The 19,451-nt window shown below is 42.9% G+C and overlaps 2 protein-coding genes across 15 annotated transcripts in view; both read right to left on the bottom strand.

Moving 5' to 3' along the window:
- LOC105194615 (chromodomain-helicase-DNA-binding protein 7) overlaps positions 1-13,983 on the bottom strand; it is a 29,155-nt gene extending 15,172 nt beyond the window's left edge. For 5 of the 13 annotated variants that reach the window (XM_039455862.1, XM_039455871.1, XM_039455870.1 and 2 more), the window contains exons 1-2: positions 13,774-13,983; positions 55-3,291 (exon numbers count right to left, since the gene is read on the bottom strand). In XM_039455862.1, coding sequence (XP_039311796.1) covers positions 55-3,186 — 3,132 coding nt within the window. In that variant the 5' untranslated portion in view covers positions 3,187-3,291; positions 13,774-13,983. Of the gene's footprint in view, positions 1-54; positions 3,292-5,810; positions 5,935-5,997; positions 6,500-13,045; positions 13,712-13,773 lie in introns of those variants that run through there. The other 8 variants (XM_026139598.2, XM_039455865.1, XM_039455867.1 and 5 more) reach the window with 8 other exon arrangements.
- Positions 13,984-15,078: 1,095 nt separating this feature from the next.
- LOC105194617 (F-box/LRR-repeat protein 4) lies at positions 15,079-19,097 on the bottom strand. 2 transcript variants are annotated; one of them, XM_026139594.2, is made up of 9 exons: positions 18,636-19,097; positions 18,369-18,557; positions 17,996-18,241; positions 17,493-17,586; positions 16,947-17,403; positions 16,656-16,854; positions 16,213-16,564; positions 15,805-16,138; positions 15,079-15,550 (listed from the first exon to the last, which is right to left on the bottom strand). In XM_026139594.2, exons 3-9 carry the CDS (start codon positions 18,230-18,232, stop codon positions 15,220-15,222), a joined length of 2,004 nt encoding a protein of 667 aa, XP_025995379.2. In that variant the 5' UTR covers positions 18,233-18,241; positions 18,369-18,557; positions 18,636-19,097; the 3' UTR covers positions 15,079-15,219. The 2 variants fall into 2 exon arrangements, with proteins under 2 accessions (XP_025995379.2, XP_025995380.2); XM_026139595.2 differs by having other exon boundaries at positions 15,161-15,550; positions 15,811-16,138; positions 18,636-19,091.
- Positions 19,098-19,451: the final 354 nt, after the last annotated feature.

Genomic DNA, 19,451 nt, shown 5'->3' with positions numbered 1-19,451 from the left:
TATTGCCATAACTAATTACATAAAATATATTTTATATATGTTTTAAGATAATACCTGATGCGGTGTTTGCGAATTTGGCACGGGAACTGCAGCTTGATGCGGCGGCAACACCATACTGGCGGTCTGACTGACTGCAGGTATCTGCTGTGCGTTTAAATGTCCGGGTGGCACTTGAGCGTTCTGATTTTGTATCTGAGACGCCGGATTTTGTATTGGTTGAGTTTGCATCTGCGGCGGAATCTGAGGTGGTATTAGCGCAGCGCCCTGCGGCATCATACCAACTTGCTGAGGTTGCATATGAGGTGGTTGCGCCTGCGGCGGCGTCGCCGTCGTCGACTGCGCTTGCTGCGTAACGCAAGTCGGACCCTGCTGCGCTACCGGTTGCGCTAACTGAGGCTGCGGTTGTGTCAACTGAGCTTGCGTCTGTCCCAGTTGAGATTGTGGCTGTCCTATTTGAGGCTGTGCTTGTCCCAACTGTTGCTGTGATTGTGCTCCCAATTGAGGTTGAGGCGCTGGTGGAATTTGTTGAGGCTGTACCGGCTGCGTTTGATTCATTACGGGTTGTTGGGGCTGAGGAAGTTGTGGCTGTTGAGTGGGTGTAATTTGTTGCAGCTGCTGTTGTTGTTGTGATGGTTGTGGCTGAGGTATTTGTTGCTGTGGTTGCAATTGCTGATTTATTTGAACAGGAACAGGTTGCGACTGAGTCATCTGTTGAGATTGTTGTGGCGATTGTAGCTGCGGTTGAGGAGGCGGTATTGTTACTTGAGATTGAACTATCTGCGGTTGAGCCATGTGAAGCTGTTGCACTGGTTGCTGCATCGATTGTTGCGCCGGCTGCTGCACTGGCTGCTGTGAAGGACAATTGATAGGCTGTTGTTGAGTATGTTGGGGTTGTTGTTGCTGTCCTATAGTTTGTTGTGGATGCGTCGTACTGCTCAATGGTGGCTGATGTACTTCTATACTTTGTTCTTGTGATTTCGATTCACACACACTTGGAGTCTCGATAACAGGAGTTTGAATTGGTGCACCAATTGTTTGTTGTTGTTGTTGTTGTTGCTGCTGCTGTTGTTGTAATGATGAGGTTACATTTGTGCATTCTATATTGCCACTTGTGCTAGACGCAGGAAGAGACTGCACTGTTTCAATTGGAGGTATACTTGCCGAGGTAGGTATATTTCCTACCGTAGATGTATCCAAGGATAAATTGTTATTCTGCGAATTATTTTGTGTCGATGTATCCACTTGTGGTGGACCGAGTTGCGCGGTTGCGTCCGGTTGCTGATTTTGCTGAGCGCTCTGATGTAAAGAAGGCTCGGGTTCTGGTTGTTTCGGGGTTTCGATCGGGTTCTGCACGACATTCTCCGTCGTCGTCGTCGTCGTCGTCGGTTCTCTCGTTGTCGTTGTGCTCGTCGTTGTTGCCGTTTCCACAACGTTATGAACAGAAGTCTCCGGTCCAGCGACGGGGAACATCGGAGCACTCTGATCAGATACTATCGGCGCCTGCTGAGGCTGCTCCACCATGCCACCTCTTTCATCGTTAACGCCAATATTTGGCCTAATTTGCGACTGTTGCTGCGGTTGCTGCTGCTGTTGCTGTTGCTGTTGCGGATGCGATTGCCATTGAGCAGGCATTGGCATTCTGGGCCCCGTAACTTGGCCTTGCATCGGACTCAGTGGCGTCGGCTGCTGCGGCAGAACATTCGGTGTCTGCGATATTGGCGGACGCGTTTGGAACTGATTATACTGATCTGGAGCGGGGACACTGGAGTTGGACACGGCAACTCCCGGCATCACCATCTGCTCAAGAGCCTGCAGAGTAGTCTGCTGTTGTTGCGACGATGGATTCATTTGCATAGTGGTGGGTGGACACGAAGGTGACACCGACATCGCGGTAGCCGGATTACCCTGCTGATGAGGAAGCTGGACGTGCGGATGCGGCGATAACGTGGTAGGTTTGGCAGGCGACATGATGGGTCGGGGTGACATCTGCTGCTGCACGGCCGGTGGACGCGGGGACATCTGTGGCCGTGGCGACATTTGTGGCGATAATTGTGGGAAAGCGGCACGATATTGTGGACTCGTCGAGTGTTTAGCCGGCGCCGTGCCGAACTGTTGCTGCGGCGGCGCCGAGTGTTGTGGCTGATTGAACATCGATGCGGCATGATGAGGATATTGAGGATCCATCGTCGGTTGCTGCTGCGCGTTTGGATGTTGAGGGGTGTGCTGAGGATACTGTTGAGGATGAGACGGATGCGGTTGATGGGTCGGATGATGATGCGGCATTCTCGCCTGGGGCGGTTGCTGAGCCTGCTGTTGCTGATGAATCGCAGAAGCAAAGCCGGGATAGCCAGGAGACGTCTGATACATCGCCGCTACCGAATTGCCTTGCTGATAATGTTGCTGCTGCCCAACCATATGTTGATAGACCCCACCGGTCGCGGCGGGTTGCATCGACTGATGCAAAACTCCCATGTTGCCTATCATTCCCTGTTGACCGAAATGTTGCTGCTGTTGCTGCTGCTGCTGCTGCTGTTGCTGCTGCTGCATCTTTTGATTGATAACGCCAGCTTGGTCTTGCTGATGAGAATACTGTGGCGGCATGTGTTGCCTGTACGTGGCAGGCGGCTGCGGAGCCATCTGATTGTAATGCCTCTGCATCTGTGGATAACCACTTCCGTTACCCGGCCAACCTTGTTGGCTGGGGTCCATACTCATGTTGGCTCTAGCCATCGAGTGTTGCTGCTCCATAGAATACATATTGTCATTGTAGCTAGGATACTGACCACCGCTACCCGGATGAGGCCCCCTGTGCTGTTGCGGTGCAATATTACGTGCCTGATTTTGAAACGCGCCCGGCACCATGGCACGCTGAGGCGTGCCACTATTATCGAACGTACCGAGATTTTGGTTAAACATGCTGCGCTGCGACGGATTTTGCAATTGATTCGAGCCACCAAATTCAGATCCGCCGAATGAGGTTAATTTTTGTATTGGAGATTCTTGAGAAATGTTGTAGGATTGGCTAATATAACTCCCTCCTCCATTAGGGCCAGAATTCAGACCGTCTCTGGACACCGCTACGGAATTATTCGCAGGCGCAGGATCGAAGTGATCGTTCCCTCCGAGATCAGGAAGAGCCTCGAGCATCGAGCCACTGACATCTTCACCAAACAGATCGTAGTCCATGTCTACGCTGAAGGACTCCTCGTCCCCATTTCAGGCTTAGGAGAATATTGTACGATCTCTTTTATAGCCAGTAACGTGCCCATGGTAAACCCAAGCTCTTGCTGTCTGAAACAATCGAAAAAACTTACAATACTCCGGACACTTGTTCGGGACACTCGTTCCGACTTTTTTTCTTTTTCTTTTATCGTACGTAACATAGGTATAAGAATTCTACGTATCGATTCTCTCTTCGTTGGAACGACATACGCCAAAGGGGAAAAGCTATACGCTTATGGTTCAATTCCTCATAATCGCCATAACTTTTCCCCCTCGGAATATATCCCAGCCTGTAACATCTGGCCATAATTTTATACCGTAGACCTTAGAATTATATATGTGTTTCATTATTTCGCGTACTAAGAAGACAGTCGCGAACGATTCCATACGGAACGCACGAAGAATGTAAACCGAGAAGGGAGGAAGATACGTCCATGAAAAACAAGACGGACGTACGTACATTAATAATGTAAAAGCGATCGTGAAATTCGAGGACGAGATACAATAATTTCGCTGTGATAATTGGGGCACGATAATTGCCACCTTTCGCGGAACGTTTCGCGACAAAGGAGTCGTAACTAAAACGTTACGTTTGTAGGCGACGTGGAGAGAAAAAAAAAGAAAAGCAAATATATCAAGGTGCTCCTAAGGCCATTGCTCGAGCCCAAGTCCTTCCCTTCTCAGGCAGACATTCCGTCGCGACTGTCCTCTGTATTTCATCTAAATATCACACAAACGTTTCAGCGCATCGAGATGATATTTGGCGAAAAGTGCGTTTTGCGTTCCTTGCGCCGCTTTCGTATCTCGGTGCCATTAGATTCTAACAGGAACGAACGTAATAATTTTTCTCGAAAGTCATGAATGAAATATCGAGGTTTCTCAGAGAGAAAGAGAGAGAGACAGAGAAAAGCGTGCGAGCGGGGGAGAGGAGGAGCAGGGGGTGAGCGAGGGACGAGAGCGGGCGTTGTTATTAGGCACGCCGCGGAATACAGCAGGAATACAAGTGAAAAGCGCCGTACGACGCGAAGCGAGACGCGCGAGAAGCGGTGGCACTCGACTTGTACTTGGGAGAATGCGGTATTCTTTTCCTGGTGTGGCAATTGCCGCGCCACGCCGCGTGATCCGCGTATTTGCGTGAGATTATCGTAAACCACCCCCACACCCCCTTCCGCGAGTTTGTCTAATGATTTAACAACGAGTCGCCGTCGTCGCGGCGTGCGTGTCGCGCACGTACGACGGAAATTTTCGGCGCGAATCGTCGTAACGGCACTCCGAATACACGACGGAAGCTACCTGCCGCGAGTACTTGGTTTGTTTTATTTTTTTTTTTCTTCGTACGACAGCGAGCAACGAAACGTTATAGAGAGAAGGAATTAAAGGGAAGGAATTGAAAACGGAGACGTGTGGTATCGAGGAGAGAGAGAGAAAAGGTATCACGCTCGAAACCGTGACAGAGACCGTGGGTATCGCCGGTGCGAAGCAAACAATACCCGCGGCTTTCTTACGTGCAACAATATGGCATTGCCGTTCCGTGAAATAAAAACGTTGCCATTGCACTGACGAAAATCAGCGCGATATCGCCGATCGATAAACGATGTCGAACGAAGAAATGAACGTCGGGGGGAGGGAGAGAGAGAGGAGGGGGGGTAATAAAACAAAAAATTGGGGCAACGTACAAACCTGATACACACTGACAAATACAGTAGGACGCGCGACAGTGGGGGAGCAAGGGAAAGAATGAGAGAGAGAGAGAGAGAGAAAGAGGAGAACGTTTTCGTGTCTCGGCGGAAAACGAACAAAAATACACTCACTCGATGTGTGCGTGCGCGAGTGAGCGAGACGGCGAGAGCAAGTGAGAAAGCGGACGCGAACGAATGAGCGAGCGGTCGAAACTACATCGACGAACGAACGAACGGTGGTAAGGAAAAAAAAAGAGAGGCCGTATATACTTTCTCTCTTTCTCTCTCTTTCACCGCGGCAGTTCACGCTCGGTCGTATTTCATCGTCGCGTCTTTACAGCCGTGAAGTAGGAAGCCGCTTGTGCCGCAGCTTGTCGCGGGGTTATGGCATACGCTGAAATCGGCGTCGCGGCGAGACAGAGTCTCTCACGTGAGCGGCGGCGGCGTCGTCGTCGTTGGGTTACTCGCGTCGTCGACACATCGACGGCGATGACGGCGGCGGCGGCGACGTTAACGGCGGCGAGAGAAAGAGAGAGAAAGAAAGAGCGAGTGAGAAAAACGTCGAGCCCGATGACTACGGAAAGTACGCCATTATCGCGGAAGAGAGAGAAGGAGAGCAAGCGAGCGAAAGAGAGAGATAGAGAGAGGGCCGGGTGCGGGGAAGAGCGAGAGAGAGAGAGAGAGAGAGAGATTTCCGTTCGGAGCCACCGCGAGAAAATTCGTCGTTTATCGCGCGGCCACCGCGACGCTCGATATTCCCGACATCGGGCGGCAGCGCGTCACTCCGCGTCGCACCGTCTCTGCCCGCACACAGAGCAATCTTTCCAACGGTGGCACTTTCTTGTGGCGGCGGCAGCGGCGACGACGAGCGAGTGAAGCGAGCCGCCAGCCAGATGAGAGAGTACACACCGTTCGCTTCGCTCCGTCTCGTGGAGTATATCTCGCGGCTAAGGACGCGGCGCCGCTGCACGCCACCAGCGGCGTTTCGTCAGAAAACCACCCTCGTCCGTCTATCTGTCTGTCTGTCGTTCGTCTGTCCGTACGTGCGCGCGCGCGCGTATACATGCAACATACTACTCACACATAACATACATACATACGTGCGTACGTCGTGCGTGCGTGCGTGAGTTCACGCGATTTTCACTTGTGGTGGCTGCTGCGAGCAGCGGTGGCGGCACGGATCATCGAGGTGCAAGCGTGTCCCGCGGGCTCGAATCATTCCACACATATACACCTACGTACACATCTATCTCCCTCACTCATTCACTAGAGCACAAAAATGATTCGCTCGCTCCGTCTTCCTCCCCACCACTGCGCGCGCGGAGAACACTGCTACTATTCCTCTCCGTCCTCGCTCACCCCGTTCCGTCCCGTTCCAGCGCGGAGAAAGAGAAAAAGGATGACGAGGAGGAGGAGGAGGAGGAGGAGGAGGAGGCGACGGAGCAGGAAGAGGAGGAGGAGGAGGAGAGGCCGCCACTATACCACGCTACACTACACTACCACTGTATTTCCCCGCAAGTAAACGCGCCCCGGAGTATCCGTCGCCGGTGTGTTACGGCCGAGAGAGCGAGCACCTCTACCGCGCAGGCGAGTACACGAGCGGCGGCGGCGGCGGCGACGACGGCACCAGCAGCGGCCGCACACACCGCTCTCGCTCGGCGCACCACCTGGCGGCGTGCGCATCTCCCGAGACCTCTCTCTCTCTTTCTTTCTTTCTTACGCTATTGCTCGCGAGCGCCGTATCACTGTGTGCAGACATGCATTCGTGTCGCTGGTTCGTTCGCCGGCTCTCGGCCCGGTGTTTATACTCGTGCGCGTGTACATGTGTGTATGTCGTTTGCCCGAGAGTGCGCGCGCGAGCGCGGCAGCCGCGGAGCGTACTCGCTCGTAAATTGTTTTAGGTCTGTTTTACCTGCGTACTCCGCATTCGGAGCGAAATGAATATATCTCTCTCTGGACTATGCTCTCCGAGAGATAGAGCTAGATAGCGTGAGAGAGAGAGAGAGAGAACGAATGATAGGAAGCGAGGATCAAAACGGACGAACCGACTCGACAGGGTCCGTTAACTCCGCTCGCTTTACCTGCCCCGACCCCTTTTGACACTTCTCGTAGCGTACATTTGACAATGAATACAACGTATGTATGTACTTGCCAATGAAACGACGTGTGTTTCCAAAGGGCAAGGGGCTTGGGGAAGGAGAAAGAGAGAAAATGAAGCTCCGAAGGAAAACGTTTATACGAATCGTTTGGAATTGCTGCTCCCCGGTACGGGTTCCGCCGCCTGCTGGCGTTTTATCGAGGGTCTCTCTTTCCTTGAGATTTTCGTCCTTCACGCCGCGATGCTTCTAATTAATGTACGTTACTTTTGCTCCTCGCTCCGATCAGGAGGGAGAAGCGTGACAGTGCGCGGATCGGGAAAGGGCGGACCTCCTGATCGTCCCTTCTGCGCGCCTTTCTCGTCGCGCGCACGTCGTACACCGTTTCTCCGCGAACACGCTAATTGTTCGATGCGATGTCGCGGATAGGGGCGCGGACGCGGTCAGAGGACGTCTCCCTGACTTCCCTCACCGCCGCGTCACTGAAAATTGTCCCTTGACTTCACGTCAGACGGAATCCCGAGGCAAAACTCGTAGTCCCTCTCCTTTCTTTTCTGATGTGCAGGGCTCTTTTCTCGAATCTTTACACACTTTTCAATATTTTTGCTGTCAACTTGCCTGCTTTACCTACTGCACCAGGTCTGTATATGTACGCGGATAATGTCCTCATTTTTAAATTATTTAAACTCACCGAAGTAACGCATACTGCTACAGCATTAAACAGTGACCTCAAGTTGATAAACGATTGATCAATTGAGAACGGACGACTACATCTGAATCCTCTAAAATCATCATTTTTAATTGCAGGTTCTCCGATCCTACTGTTACGACTTTAAGCCTGCAATCCAAGTATACGTGTATCTCATTAGAATTTCGTAACACCATGTAAATTCTCGGTTCGAATATCGATACCTCATGATCTTTTGATAATCATATTCAGGGCCGGATTAGCTCTCAAGCCTAATTTGGGCTATTGTCTAGGGGCGGCAAATTTAGAAGGACGGCATTTTGCAAAACAGTTTTTTTTAAACTTCTCTTGTAGTGGCTGACGCAATCAACTAAAATCTTTCACATAAAATAATATAAGAAGAAAGCAGAATTTGCAGAATATAAAATTTGGTTAATTTAAGTTACACTTGAGGCTTGAATAAGGACAGCAAAGATTTAATAGAGATGTCTAGGGGCGGCATAAGTCTTAATCCGCCCCTGATCATATTATAATGAAATGTCGCCTTGCCCATGCTCGTCTTAGATTGCTGTATCCTCTTCGTCGTGTTCTATCCGTTCCACAAAAGCTAAAGTAGTCGCTTGTCTTATTCCTGTTTGACTATGTGGATGTTGTGCATGTATCATATCTAACTAAACGTTTATCGCATAGAATACTATTGATTCAAAATTCCTGCCTACACTAGTCTTATAGAATCAAAAAATATGAACATATCAACCCATCTTTTCAACAATCAGATTGGCTGATTATCTATCAGCGTTTCAAAGTACATCTCTGTTGAATGATCCATAGAGCTGGGAATTATTACAGCTTAATATAGATTCTCATTCTGATACGTTTACGAATACGTGGCAACAGTATCGACTCTCCTGTCCTCGACAACCAAATTTCAGGGTGCTATCTCGTACACTCTATATCATATTTCCCTTCCTTTAAGTCAGCAGCCAATCGTTTCGGAGGTCCGTTCTCCTCGGTTGAACTTCTTGTACCGTTCATCTCTTCACTTTTTCTCTCTACCTTGGTGAGTAAAAGGAGGAGAACCGAACTGTGAAAGTTCAGCTGAAAATAATGTAGGATTTGACGAGGTGGGGCCAATCTGATAAAAACCCTACTCGAAAAATCTACCCAACAAAAACCTATTTAAAAAAACTTATTCAATAAAATAACATACTTAAAAAAACCTACCTACAAAAAATAAACCCAATGAAATAATTTTTTTGAGAATTAAAAAAAATTGTTTACTTTTGTTACAATTTTCTTCAAATATTAATTACAATAAAAAGCTTCATTTTTTTAAAGCAAATTTATAAAAAATCTATACGTAACGAATATTTTAATATTTTTTATCATACACGATTATGCATACAGAGAAAAGTGTTATGTTTAAATTGATGAAATCGTTTCTTTAACTTGATTTCTTTGAATTTAAGCAAAAAATACTTTTGAGGGAAATAAATATTCATTTGATTTCAAGAAATGTTATTAGCCAATTTGTTAAATAAATAACTTATTTAAATTATTTAATTTAAACAAATGTTTTAATTCAAAGAAAGCACTGAGAGAAGTGTAAAAAATAATTTAGTTTCTCTAATTTTTAAAATATATTTATTTCATTTAAAGAAAGATGTGCGTTGTACAAATTTCTTTAATTCAAATATATATTTTTTCTCTGAATGTAGAATCATTTACGTCAAGAAAGGAAATAAATAATAAAAAAAAAGAGAGAGAGAGATCGGTTCCAAAGACTGATTGCTTTGGCATTGAATGCTCTTTATAAATGTACATTTATTATGTTAATTAACACATTAAATTTAAATTAATTCACAATAAAATTAACAATTAAATAGCGAATTTCGTCAAACTTTAGTAAACTATAAAAGTAAAAACGTATAAAAAACCCGAAACAAATTCAATAAAATTAAAAACATTTCCATTGGATTTTAAAAAGGAAAAAACCGAATTTTTCGTTATCCTAAAATAATAAGCCATACGTGGTTCTCTGATACTTCAAGTGCTTTTCGTGTGACAGTAAATTGACAATAGGTATAAGCCGTAAAAAAATCGATTAATCGTACTCGATTATTCTTCTCGCATTCGAGTGTGATTGGTCAATTTCTTACGACTTCGAGCTTTGCTACGTCTATTGTAGATTAACTTTAAGTTGATGGCATACATTACATAGAAAAACGTGAGTAGTGAGTAAAACGAATCGGCCAATCATGGTCGAAAGTCGAAACGTAAATGTCAAAAATGTTGATTTTCGTATCTGTTTGAAGAGTTTCTTTGCGCGTTTCTAGTCTTAAGCTCACTTTACATGGTAATTTGCGACAGAATTCGAGACAGAATTCCATTTTATAATTTTACACAGAAAACACATGAACAAACAAGACGTATGAAATATGCGCAGTGTATAAATATCCGTGAATTGTAAATGACAAACTACAACTCGACCTACTGTCATCTCTGATCATTTACATATGTGACACTATCTTGATCCCAGAAACAAGTCACTTGTTTATTAACTGAACATAAAAAATATTCTTACTTATACGTAGTAAAATCTATTAATTATAAAAATAAACACGTTCGTAACCGATGCATTTAAAAAAATTCTTTTCGAACTGAAAATGTTCCTTAAATAAAATCTTCCAGTTGTTTTGTATTTAATCTTAACAAATTTTTACAAGTTATTGGATCCTTGACTACAAATTCGTTATGTAGCATGTTGAGTGTACTTTGCTTTGCTCTTTTCTAATATGCCATAATTTATACCAAATATTTCTTTGATTACGTAAAATTTATTTCCATAAGCGGATATCGTTATAATTGTGAATATTATTGGAACTGATTATTAAAGAATTCTCCATGATATACTTTTATTATATTTATATTTCTTAATAACCACGTTGGATTTTTTAGTAACCCAATTATGTCAAAGAAAGAAACAATCGTATACTCTGTATATAATTCGACATAAAATTATAAATAGAATTCCGTCTTGAATTTTGTCGCAAATTGCAGATCGTGTAAAATGGACTTTGCACGACACACGGCGGAACGCTATAAATGTTTTATTCTGAATGTTAATGCGAATTCTGACAGATCACCCGAAGCGAGTTTTACGCGGGTCATCTCGCTCCTCTCGGGCCTAATATCAAGGTTTTTCAATTCACCGTCGACAGCGTCGATGTCGCGAGTAAGTCGATCCTAAAACCAGAAACACATATTGCGAGAGTTGGCGCTAATTTCAAGTCGCGGGTTTCCCTTTGCTTAAAAACTTTTCCCATATTTTGCGATTTGGGAAGCGGACGACTTGGATTCTAATCGTTACTCCACCGCGTCTCTGGGCCGCTGGAGAGAGAAACGTCGGAAGATACTCGCATTCTCGCCGTATAAAAATAGTTGGCGAACACGCGAAAGGTGTCCAGAGTTAAATGCAGAAGTGGAAGTACCTTGGCCGAACGTGGTTTCTCCGAGTATCTCGCTTAGGCCCGGTTTTTCATTATCTGGTTAACTTGTGGTTAGACTTAACCTGATGTTTTAACCAATGAGCTTTACCTATGGCATCGTCATGGGTGAAGCACATTGGATAAAACATTAAGTTAAGTTTAACCATAAGTTAACCGGCTAATGAAGAACCGGGCCTTAGGATTATTGCAATTATTTTACCGGCGATTGAGCGCGCGGAGTGGCGCGACCAGGCGAAATGGCAACCGTACATACACCGAAAACAATCGAACTCGCGAATACGCCGAATGGGGAATTTTAATTGTGGCTTGTCAAAAACGCGAAGAAAAATGGAAATGAGGCTTGTAAAGTGCCGGTGCTCTCTTTACAGCGGACAGATTTATGGATCCCCGCGCGCGTACGTGTGTGCGGGTACACGGAGTCATGCGAATTTAGTGAAAGGATAGGCAATAACGGTGCGGGAGACAGAGATAGAAAGAAGAGAGAAAGAGAGAGAGAGGAAGAGAGAAAGACGGCGGAGAACAACGCTACGGACGAGTCGCACTGGCAACGCATCGGGTATTCAATATCGCGGGTAAAGGCGCACCGCGCAATTGGTAGCGGCAAGACAGGAGTCGAAATTACACGAGAAAGAGGACCAATCAGATTTTAGCTTATAAAGTCCGATAGCCGCGCGTAGGATATTCGATTAACCAATCGTATTCCGCAGGTATCGATTCGAATACACATCTCCCGATGTGCCACGCTCAAATGGCAGCCAAACGCGGCGGCGGCGACGGCGGCGACGGCGACGACGACGACGGGCCGTGGTCGAGGGCGAGGACAAACGTCACGAGTCGTCGTCTCCGAATCCGAGGAGGCCGTTCGCCCCGTTCTCGACTGATTAATTATTAACACTTTCAGCGACGAAAAAAAAAAAACTCACCTGTCAGGCATTCGGTTCGATTTTCTCTCTCTCTCTCTTTCTCTCTCTCGGTATTCCTCCCTTTTTTTTTAGACATTTTAGTCGAGATGTCGCTCCGACGATCGTTCGTCGGAGATGCATCCACGTTTATCTTATTCGAGCGCGCGTGTCAAGGAGATTCTATACGAATCCCATACCTGTCGGGATTCCGTAAGAGATCCGCCGCATGCGAATGGACGCAGGGAAATCCTTCACGTTGACGTACACTAGGATTTCGTTGATACGTGCACGAATTCGCGTCTCAATGCATAAAACGTGGCGTACATTTTATATTTGAATGATCGTGCCGTTACAAGTACACGTACACGTACACGTTAACGTAACGTACACATACACATACACATACACATACACATACACACGTAGAGTAATCGTGCGCGAGCCCTTTAAAGGGAGGACCAAACATCACGCTTGCGTGCCTGCATTCCGCAATGCAACGAACTCTCCAAGCAATTTGTGCAAACAAAAAAAAAATCAAGCGGCACAATCTCACCAAGGTAATCGTAATTTCTCAATCGCGACTCCATGGTAGATCGACAAGGGGGAAGAAGAAGAAGAAGAAACGTTCCCGGTGTGTCCAAACCGGGAAAAACGAATCGGGAGATTTGAATTTCTTCGAAAATTCGCTTCTCTCAGCCGCACCGCGTTACATGTCGCATAGCCGAGATGGGAAGCGGCACTTGAACCTCACGTACGGGAATATTAAAAAAAAATAAAAAAACTCCACAGAGAGCAATAGACCGAGGGAAACAGACCCGCACAGAGTAGACGGAGACGCGACACCGGTGCGTGTATCGTACGTGCGGAAACTCGTCACTCGCGAATGAGGATCAACGAACTATTGTACTTCGGTTATTAAATGAAGAGATTCCTACGGAATAGGACTCACAATTATACAAACGGCGATCCCATCTCTTTTTCCCCCGAGGTCCATCTAAAGAAAACAAGAAACCCAGGTAGATGAGAGGCGAGAGGTGAAGAAAGAGGGAGGAAGGGGAAAAAGACAGCGAGAGGGCGAGGGAAGAGCGAGGAGGGAAAGAGGAGGGCTACCACACGAGTGTTCGCTCAATCGTTATCTCGGTGTCCATTTTGTTTGGTTTAATTACTGAAGAGGCGTCGGTGGTGGTGCCGCTGCCGTGGGTTACGTTGACACAACACGACGATGACGGCGATAGCCCTTTCGATAGCCACCGCCGCTGCCACTACTATCCTCGTGCAGCATCGAGAGACATCCGAGAGAAGGAGAGACGATTGCACACGTACAGAAAGTAGAGAAAGAGAGAGAGAGAGAGAGAAAGAGGGAGACTCAGGGGAGAAAGAAAGACACGGAAGATCCGAGATCCAGCACAGACGCCGTAACGCGCGCGCGCGCGCGCGCGCGTAACTCGCGCGCTAGCACGCACGTACACGCGAGCGCGCGTTTATCAGAGGCGTAAATTGGACGCACGAGCGTACTCGCGGGACACTTCCCTCGTCGCGGTCACGGTGCGCACTCGTCGCGTGCATCTCGCACTGTTCCGCAGCATCAATCCGGATCGGTCCGGTCCGTCGTACCGCGGTAACCTAATTCCATAAGAGGGGGGAAAAGGGGGGGAACAACGATGATGTTCTCCGTACCTGTGCTCGTACCTGCGCCGCGTTTCTTCTCCCCATTCACTCGAACTCGCGTGTATCCGTACGTACGCGCGATACGCGACGTACGCGGTGGTCGCGACAGCGTCAGAAATCTCGCGGCACTCTCTCCGCTCCGCTGCCACTCTTTCCGCACTTTTAACACGTCCGCCCGTCCATCGGTCGAGTCGACGACCACACGCACGCGACACGACGTATACACATGCGCGCGCGCGCGCGCAGTGATCGGTAGCCGTCGTTCTCTCCCTAATGCTCGTCGTCGCCGCCAGAGGCCGTTAGTAGGTCTGTTCTTTTTTTGTCCTCGGTTGCACACCTCAGCTTTTCTCTCCAAAAAAAATGAAAAAAAAAGATGAAAAGATGAATCGTGCAAGAAGTTCAGCTAAAAAAAAGAATTTGGCAGAGGCCTAATAGCAGAGAAAGCAGCTTTGCAACTGTCGTAAGATTTTTTTACATGATTAGATTATAATAATTATACCCTCGGTGGGAAGCAGAAACCAATTATATTGAACAGTCCCAAAACTGGTTTTTCTGATACACCAATCAATGCCGTTTAGCCGTCGTTTGTCCAATTCTGCGATTGGTCTTCTTCAACAGTAAATATCTATAAATTATAATACAATAAAAAAATCAATGTATATATTGTAAATGCAATTTCTAAATAAATATAAATCCTTGTATTTTCCTCTTAAACATTTTCTTAAACTGTTATCCTTTCAAAAAAATTCCTATACCACTTTGAATTTAAAAGATGCTTTACATTTAATGACCAAAGTCCACACAATTATTTTATTTTTGTTACTCATTGAAAATAAAAAAAGGATAAAATGATGTGTCGACTTGTGTTATTAAGTGGAAAGAATCCAAAATTAAAGAAATAGATAATATTTACATAATTTTAATGACAAAGCGCAAATATATGCAAAATATATAAAAATACATTAAATTTTGTTTTCCTTGACAATAGGCAGAGAGTATATCACTGGTCTAATTTACGCGTCACCATTATCGGGTTTAATAACATTTGTAGAAATCACAAATATTCCTCTGAAGAATGGAATAACTGTGGTCAGTTTTATAACTATGTTATTAAATCCGATTAATGATGCTGTGTAACAGGAGTCACTGAAACTACGTGTTTACCTATTTTCACTAGGCAACCAAAATTTTATTTTATTAAATAGTCAATGTTTTCCGACATCAAAATGTACAACGCTGAAAATATAATTTGATTTTATCAGATATAAAAAAAACGTGAAATTTAAATTACCTTATGTATAAATTATTTCCTAATTTGGCACAATTTTGAACACATTACTCTTGTAGGAAAAATAAGTTTGAATTAAAACAAATCTATTTTATTCTTTCAACAGGTACATGTGCTCAGCGCATTTATTAAAAAGGTAATTTTCTAAAAGTACCTTCTACATAAAATCACGAAGTCTGTTCTATGTATTTTCCTCTTTTAATGGCCACATGTATATATTTTTGCTGCCACCGTTGAATCATGTAATCGGAAATGTTATCACAGAAGCTGAGGTCAATCATCTCCAGTTTAGGACAATTTGTAAAAAATGCACAACATATATCACTTGTCAGGGATAGCGAGCCTAACAAATCTAACTGTCGTAAATTTTTGCACAGAGTCAGTGCTCTCAAATCGCGTTCAGTGAGACCTTTAAAAGAGGCTAAGTAGACTTTCTCCAAACGTTGACAGGAGGAAAGCAATTTACGAAAACTGTCACCATGACCAGTTGTATTGCCACTGTAAACAAGAGCTATATTATTATTACAGTCTTTCGATTATAATAGACAAACAATGCATCTATTACGAGAGAAACAAACATACAAATTTTAATGAAAAAATAGTAATATGTATTTTAATGCAAACTAGGATGACGCGTAGCTATATACAAAAGCTATAGATTTAGTGAGCATCAGATTTGATTCATCATCCAAAGGATTTGAAATTCATTAAATGTACGTAAAGCACATGTATCTTAAAAGAAACTGACATACACATACCACCAACCAAAATCTACTTCCCGTAGATTCTTACATTCAGAGAGGGCATCGATACCTTGCCATGTAAAACCATGCGTTTTCCATAAATCTATACTTTCCAAATCAGGACAGGAATTTCTTAACTCCATTGCAACTTCATCTACGTTCAGATTAATGTCAGTGCTTCCTATATATAAGTGACGCATCTGTCGATTTCTTCGGAGTATTTTACAAAGAGTTTGAGTTTTTATATGAGTCCTGTAAAGATTTAAGTGCTCCAGAAACTCCAAATTTTCGAGATACGAGAATCCCTTGTCCTTTATGGAATCACAATTACTCAAACCTAATTCTAAAAAAGATATATGCTTATTGGCTATATACAATTTATCTCTAATTATAATAAACATATTTATATATACTTACCTCTCAAATTTTTACATATTCTCGAAATTTTAAGTATGATGGAATCGTCAATACGTGAGCAGCAATTTAATCGTAAGTGCGTTAAAAGACTGCCACAAATATCCAGAAACATTTCGAGATCCAGAACAGAAAATCTGTCACACCATGACAGATCCAACTGTCGCAAATATGTACATTTAAACGTCAAGAAATGTAATGCTTTTGTATCAATAATATACCAATATGGCTTTAAGTTTAGACATGTGTAAAGCAGAGGGTCCTGTGCTAAATTATAAAAATGCTTATTCACTCTGCTTACACGGCATAATGATGCCAAGTCTAAATTTCTTAATATTTTTATTATTATTTCATCCTGTAAAAATAAAGTATAAAATTTTAATGATTTAGTATCACTATAATAAATATTATATAGAAATAGACTTCTTATTGTTAGTATACTTTACAGGAAACATTGAAAAACTGCAACGAGATGATTTCTTAGATTCATCTGGAGAAAGTTTGGGATCTTCCATAAGTTTTGGAAGTTCTTCTGATAAAAAGCGTTGCATATTATTAGATCCCTCTTTAAGAGGTGGTACATAGTAATAAAATGGTCCTAGCTGAGAGACTAGCTTGCTTTCATAAAAATTCGTTACTATATCACTGTAAATAACATTGATAAACTTACTTTCATTGTTAACAGAATAAAAAAAAAGAACAAATATAATATTATTTAATGTTTTCAATTCTAATACCTTTTATACATAATGCAACATTCATTTAATGTCTCCATAAGCTTAATTATATCCATGTTTGCAAGTACATAATTTGGTGTTAAATTATGAATGTCTTCATCACAAGGATAGTTGCAATTAAAGCTTTTCAACAAATTAGTTAAATTCTGTTTGTAAGATTGATCTTTAGGAAGGATCAATTCTGATGTACCAACAAGTATCACAGCATCTAGCGCTGTGTAATAGTCCAATAGGCTGTGGTTAAATTCTAGTCTAAGTACTTTAGTTTTAAAATCACACTGTCGGAGAGGCGGAGAAAAGATCCGTGATTTCGAAGAAACAATCTGAGGCGGTCCACTCCACAACAGAAACCACCGATTTTTAGAATCTTGAGCCCAAATTCGAGTTACGCTACCAGGATTATATACTTCGTATATAGAGACTCTAATTGGATATACCGCTTCGTAAAACTCGATATCTTCAAAATAGAAAATAGAAAATTATAATTTCTTTTCTCAATAAAAATGTGTCTTATTTCAGTCTCTTATTTACATATTTATTACGTACTAATGTAATCTTGACTCACAACACCCATATTATTCTGTGGCATATAATCGATTGATCTTGAAGATGCTTTGTCCCACCATGGTCCGTAAGTTCTCTATATTAAGAAAAAAAGGCAGAAAAGTATAAAGTCTTAAGGACCATTTAAACATTTAAAATAACTAAAAAATGAGAATTAGAAAAAGAAAAAAAAATAGAAAATTAATTCAAGTTTAATGTTATGCTACATTTGTGCAAATTGGGCCAAAATTAGATTGCTATTGTTGAGGTGACATATGAATCTGTAAGAGCAATGTAATAGTCTTGAATTCAAGGATCCATTTCAACCTTTGTACCATGTATCTATTGTCAGTTACAAAATAGATGATTGAATAGATTAAAATATATGATATAAGATGAGAACATGATAATTCATTTTGGAAACAGAATCACTATTTTGATATTTCAGAAAAGTTGTGATCATTTTTCACATGACAATAACATGCAATACCAGAAAATACACATACCATGGCAAATGCCTGTACAAAATCTCCATAATTCGGAAATATGTTAGGTCCCCCAATTATGTTGGAAGCAGCATAAGATATGCTGCCGTTACCACCATACTGAGAACTAAAACTATGAACCTTCTTGACAAATTGTTGAATAAAGTGAACATTTCCCTTGCCTATAGGTATTTTTCCAACTATGGTATGTGGACTATCATTGCAATATAAAAAGAAAGGAAAAACAAGGGATCTCATGTCTTTGCTCTGAAAAAAAGATAAAATATGGAAAATATTTATATGCTTTTTAAGTATATGCTTAAATGTTTCACTTAAGTAATATATTATTATATTGTGTAAAAATTATAGTAATTATATAGCTTAGATGTCTTACCTCTAATATTGCTGAAATTCTACTTATTCAAGGTTTTATCACTAGATTCAATTCTTCTTTTAACGTAAGGTCCTTCATTAGGAGGTTTTTGTCGACAGATTCCTGACTGTATACAGTCAATATCAAGTATGTGTAACAATACAAAAGATAATTTCCATGAAACTTTCGAAAATTTTTCTGTAATCAAAACTGCACGTTAAACGCATTGTCTACTGCGCCCACAGGTAAACTAAAATCAATTAAATAATAAAAACGCGCAATACTAACCTCATACGTAAATTGCCCAAACCCAACAACAATAAATTTATTTAGGTAGATCGCTCAGGTGGAAAACACAAGAGAGAAAGCAATTAAATAATTTGCACATTTCCCTTCAAGGAAGCACAATAATCACTTCTTTTCTCTTTTCACACAATTGCAAAAAAAAACAGTATTACAAGATATTTGACAACATCAAGCAAGTAACCTAATGCGTGATCGCACAGAGCTTAGAGGACAGCTTTTGTCACTGACTGTATTCACATGATGCACTAGAGTACTGATTCGACACTTTTATCTCGTAACGTGGCGAATTACGAATTCACGGGCCCGGGTTCAAACCCAGCTCTTGACCATCGCATTTTCAGCAAACGTATTGGAGCACATTGTAGTAGGCAGTAGTAGGAGCATGCGACGTAAACAAACCTATAAGGCTTTAAAAAAAGGACATTCACCCAAAAAAATTGTACTGGTATCTTCTTCGGAGTTCACTGATTGGTACTTACTGATCATGTGATCCTGTATATATATATATATATGATTGTTTCGAAATTCGTGAATTAAAGGGTTTGTTCGTGTCGCATACTCGTGCTCCAAATGCTCCAATACGTTTGATATATATATATATATATATATATATATGATTGTTTCGAAATTCGTGAATTAAAGGGTTTGTTCGTGTCGCATACTCGTGCTCCAAATGCTCCAATACGTTTGCCGTAAAGGCATTGGAGCGCGTTGGAGTATGTTGAAGCAACGCGAACAAACCTAAAATCCTATAGCAAAAAGAGATCTTGAAAAATGAAATAAAAAGTATTTGTAAAT

Source organism: Solenopsis invicta, chromosome 12 (assembly GCF_016802725.1).
Source record: "Solenopsis invicta isolate M01_SB chromosome 12, UNIL_Sinv_3.0, whole genome shotgun sequence".
Classification (NCBI taxonomy): Eukaryota; Metazoa; Arthropoda; class Insecta; order Hymenoptera; family Formicidae; genus Solenopsis; species Solenopsis invicta.
This window is presented reverse-complemented; position numbering and strand designations above follow the sequence as displayed.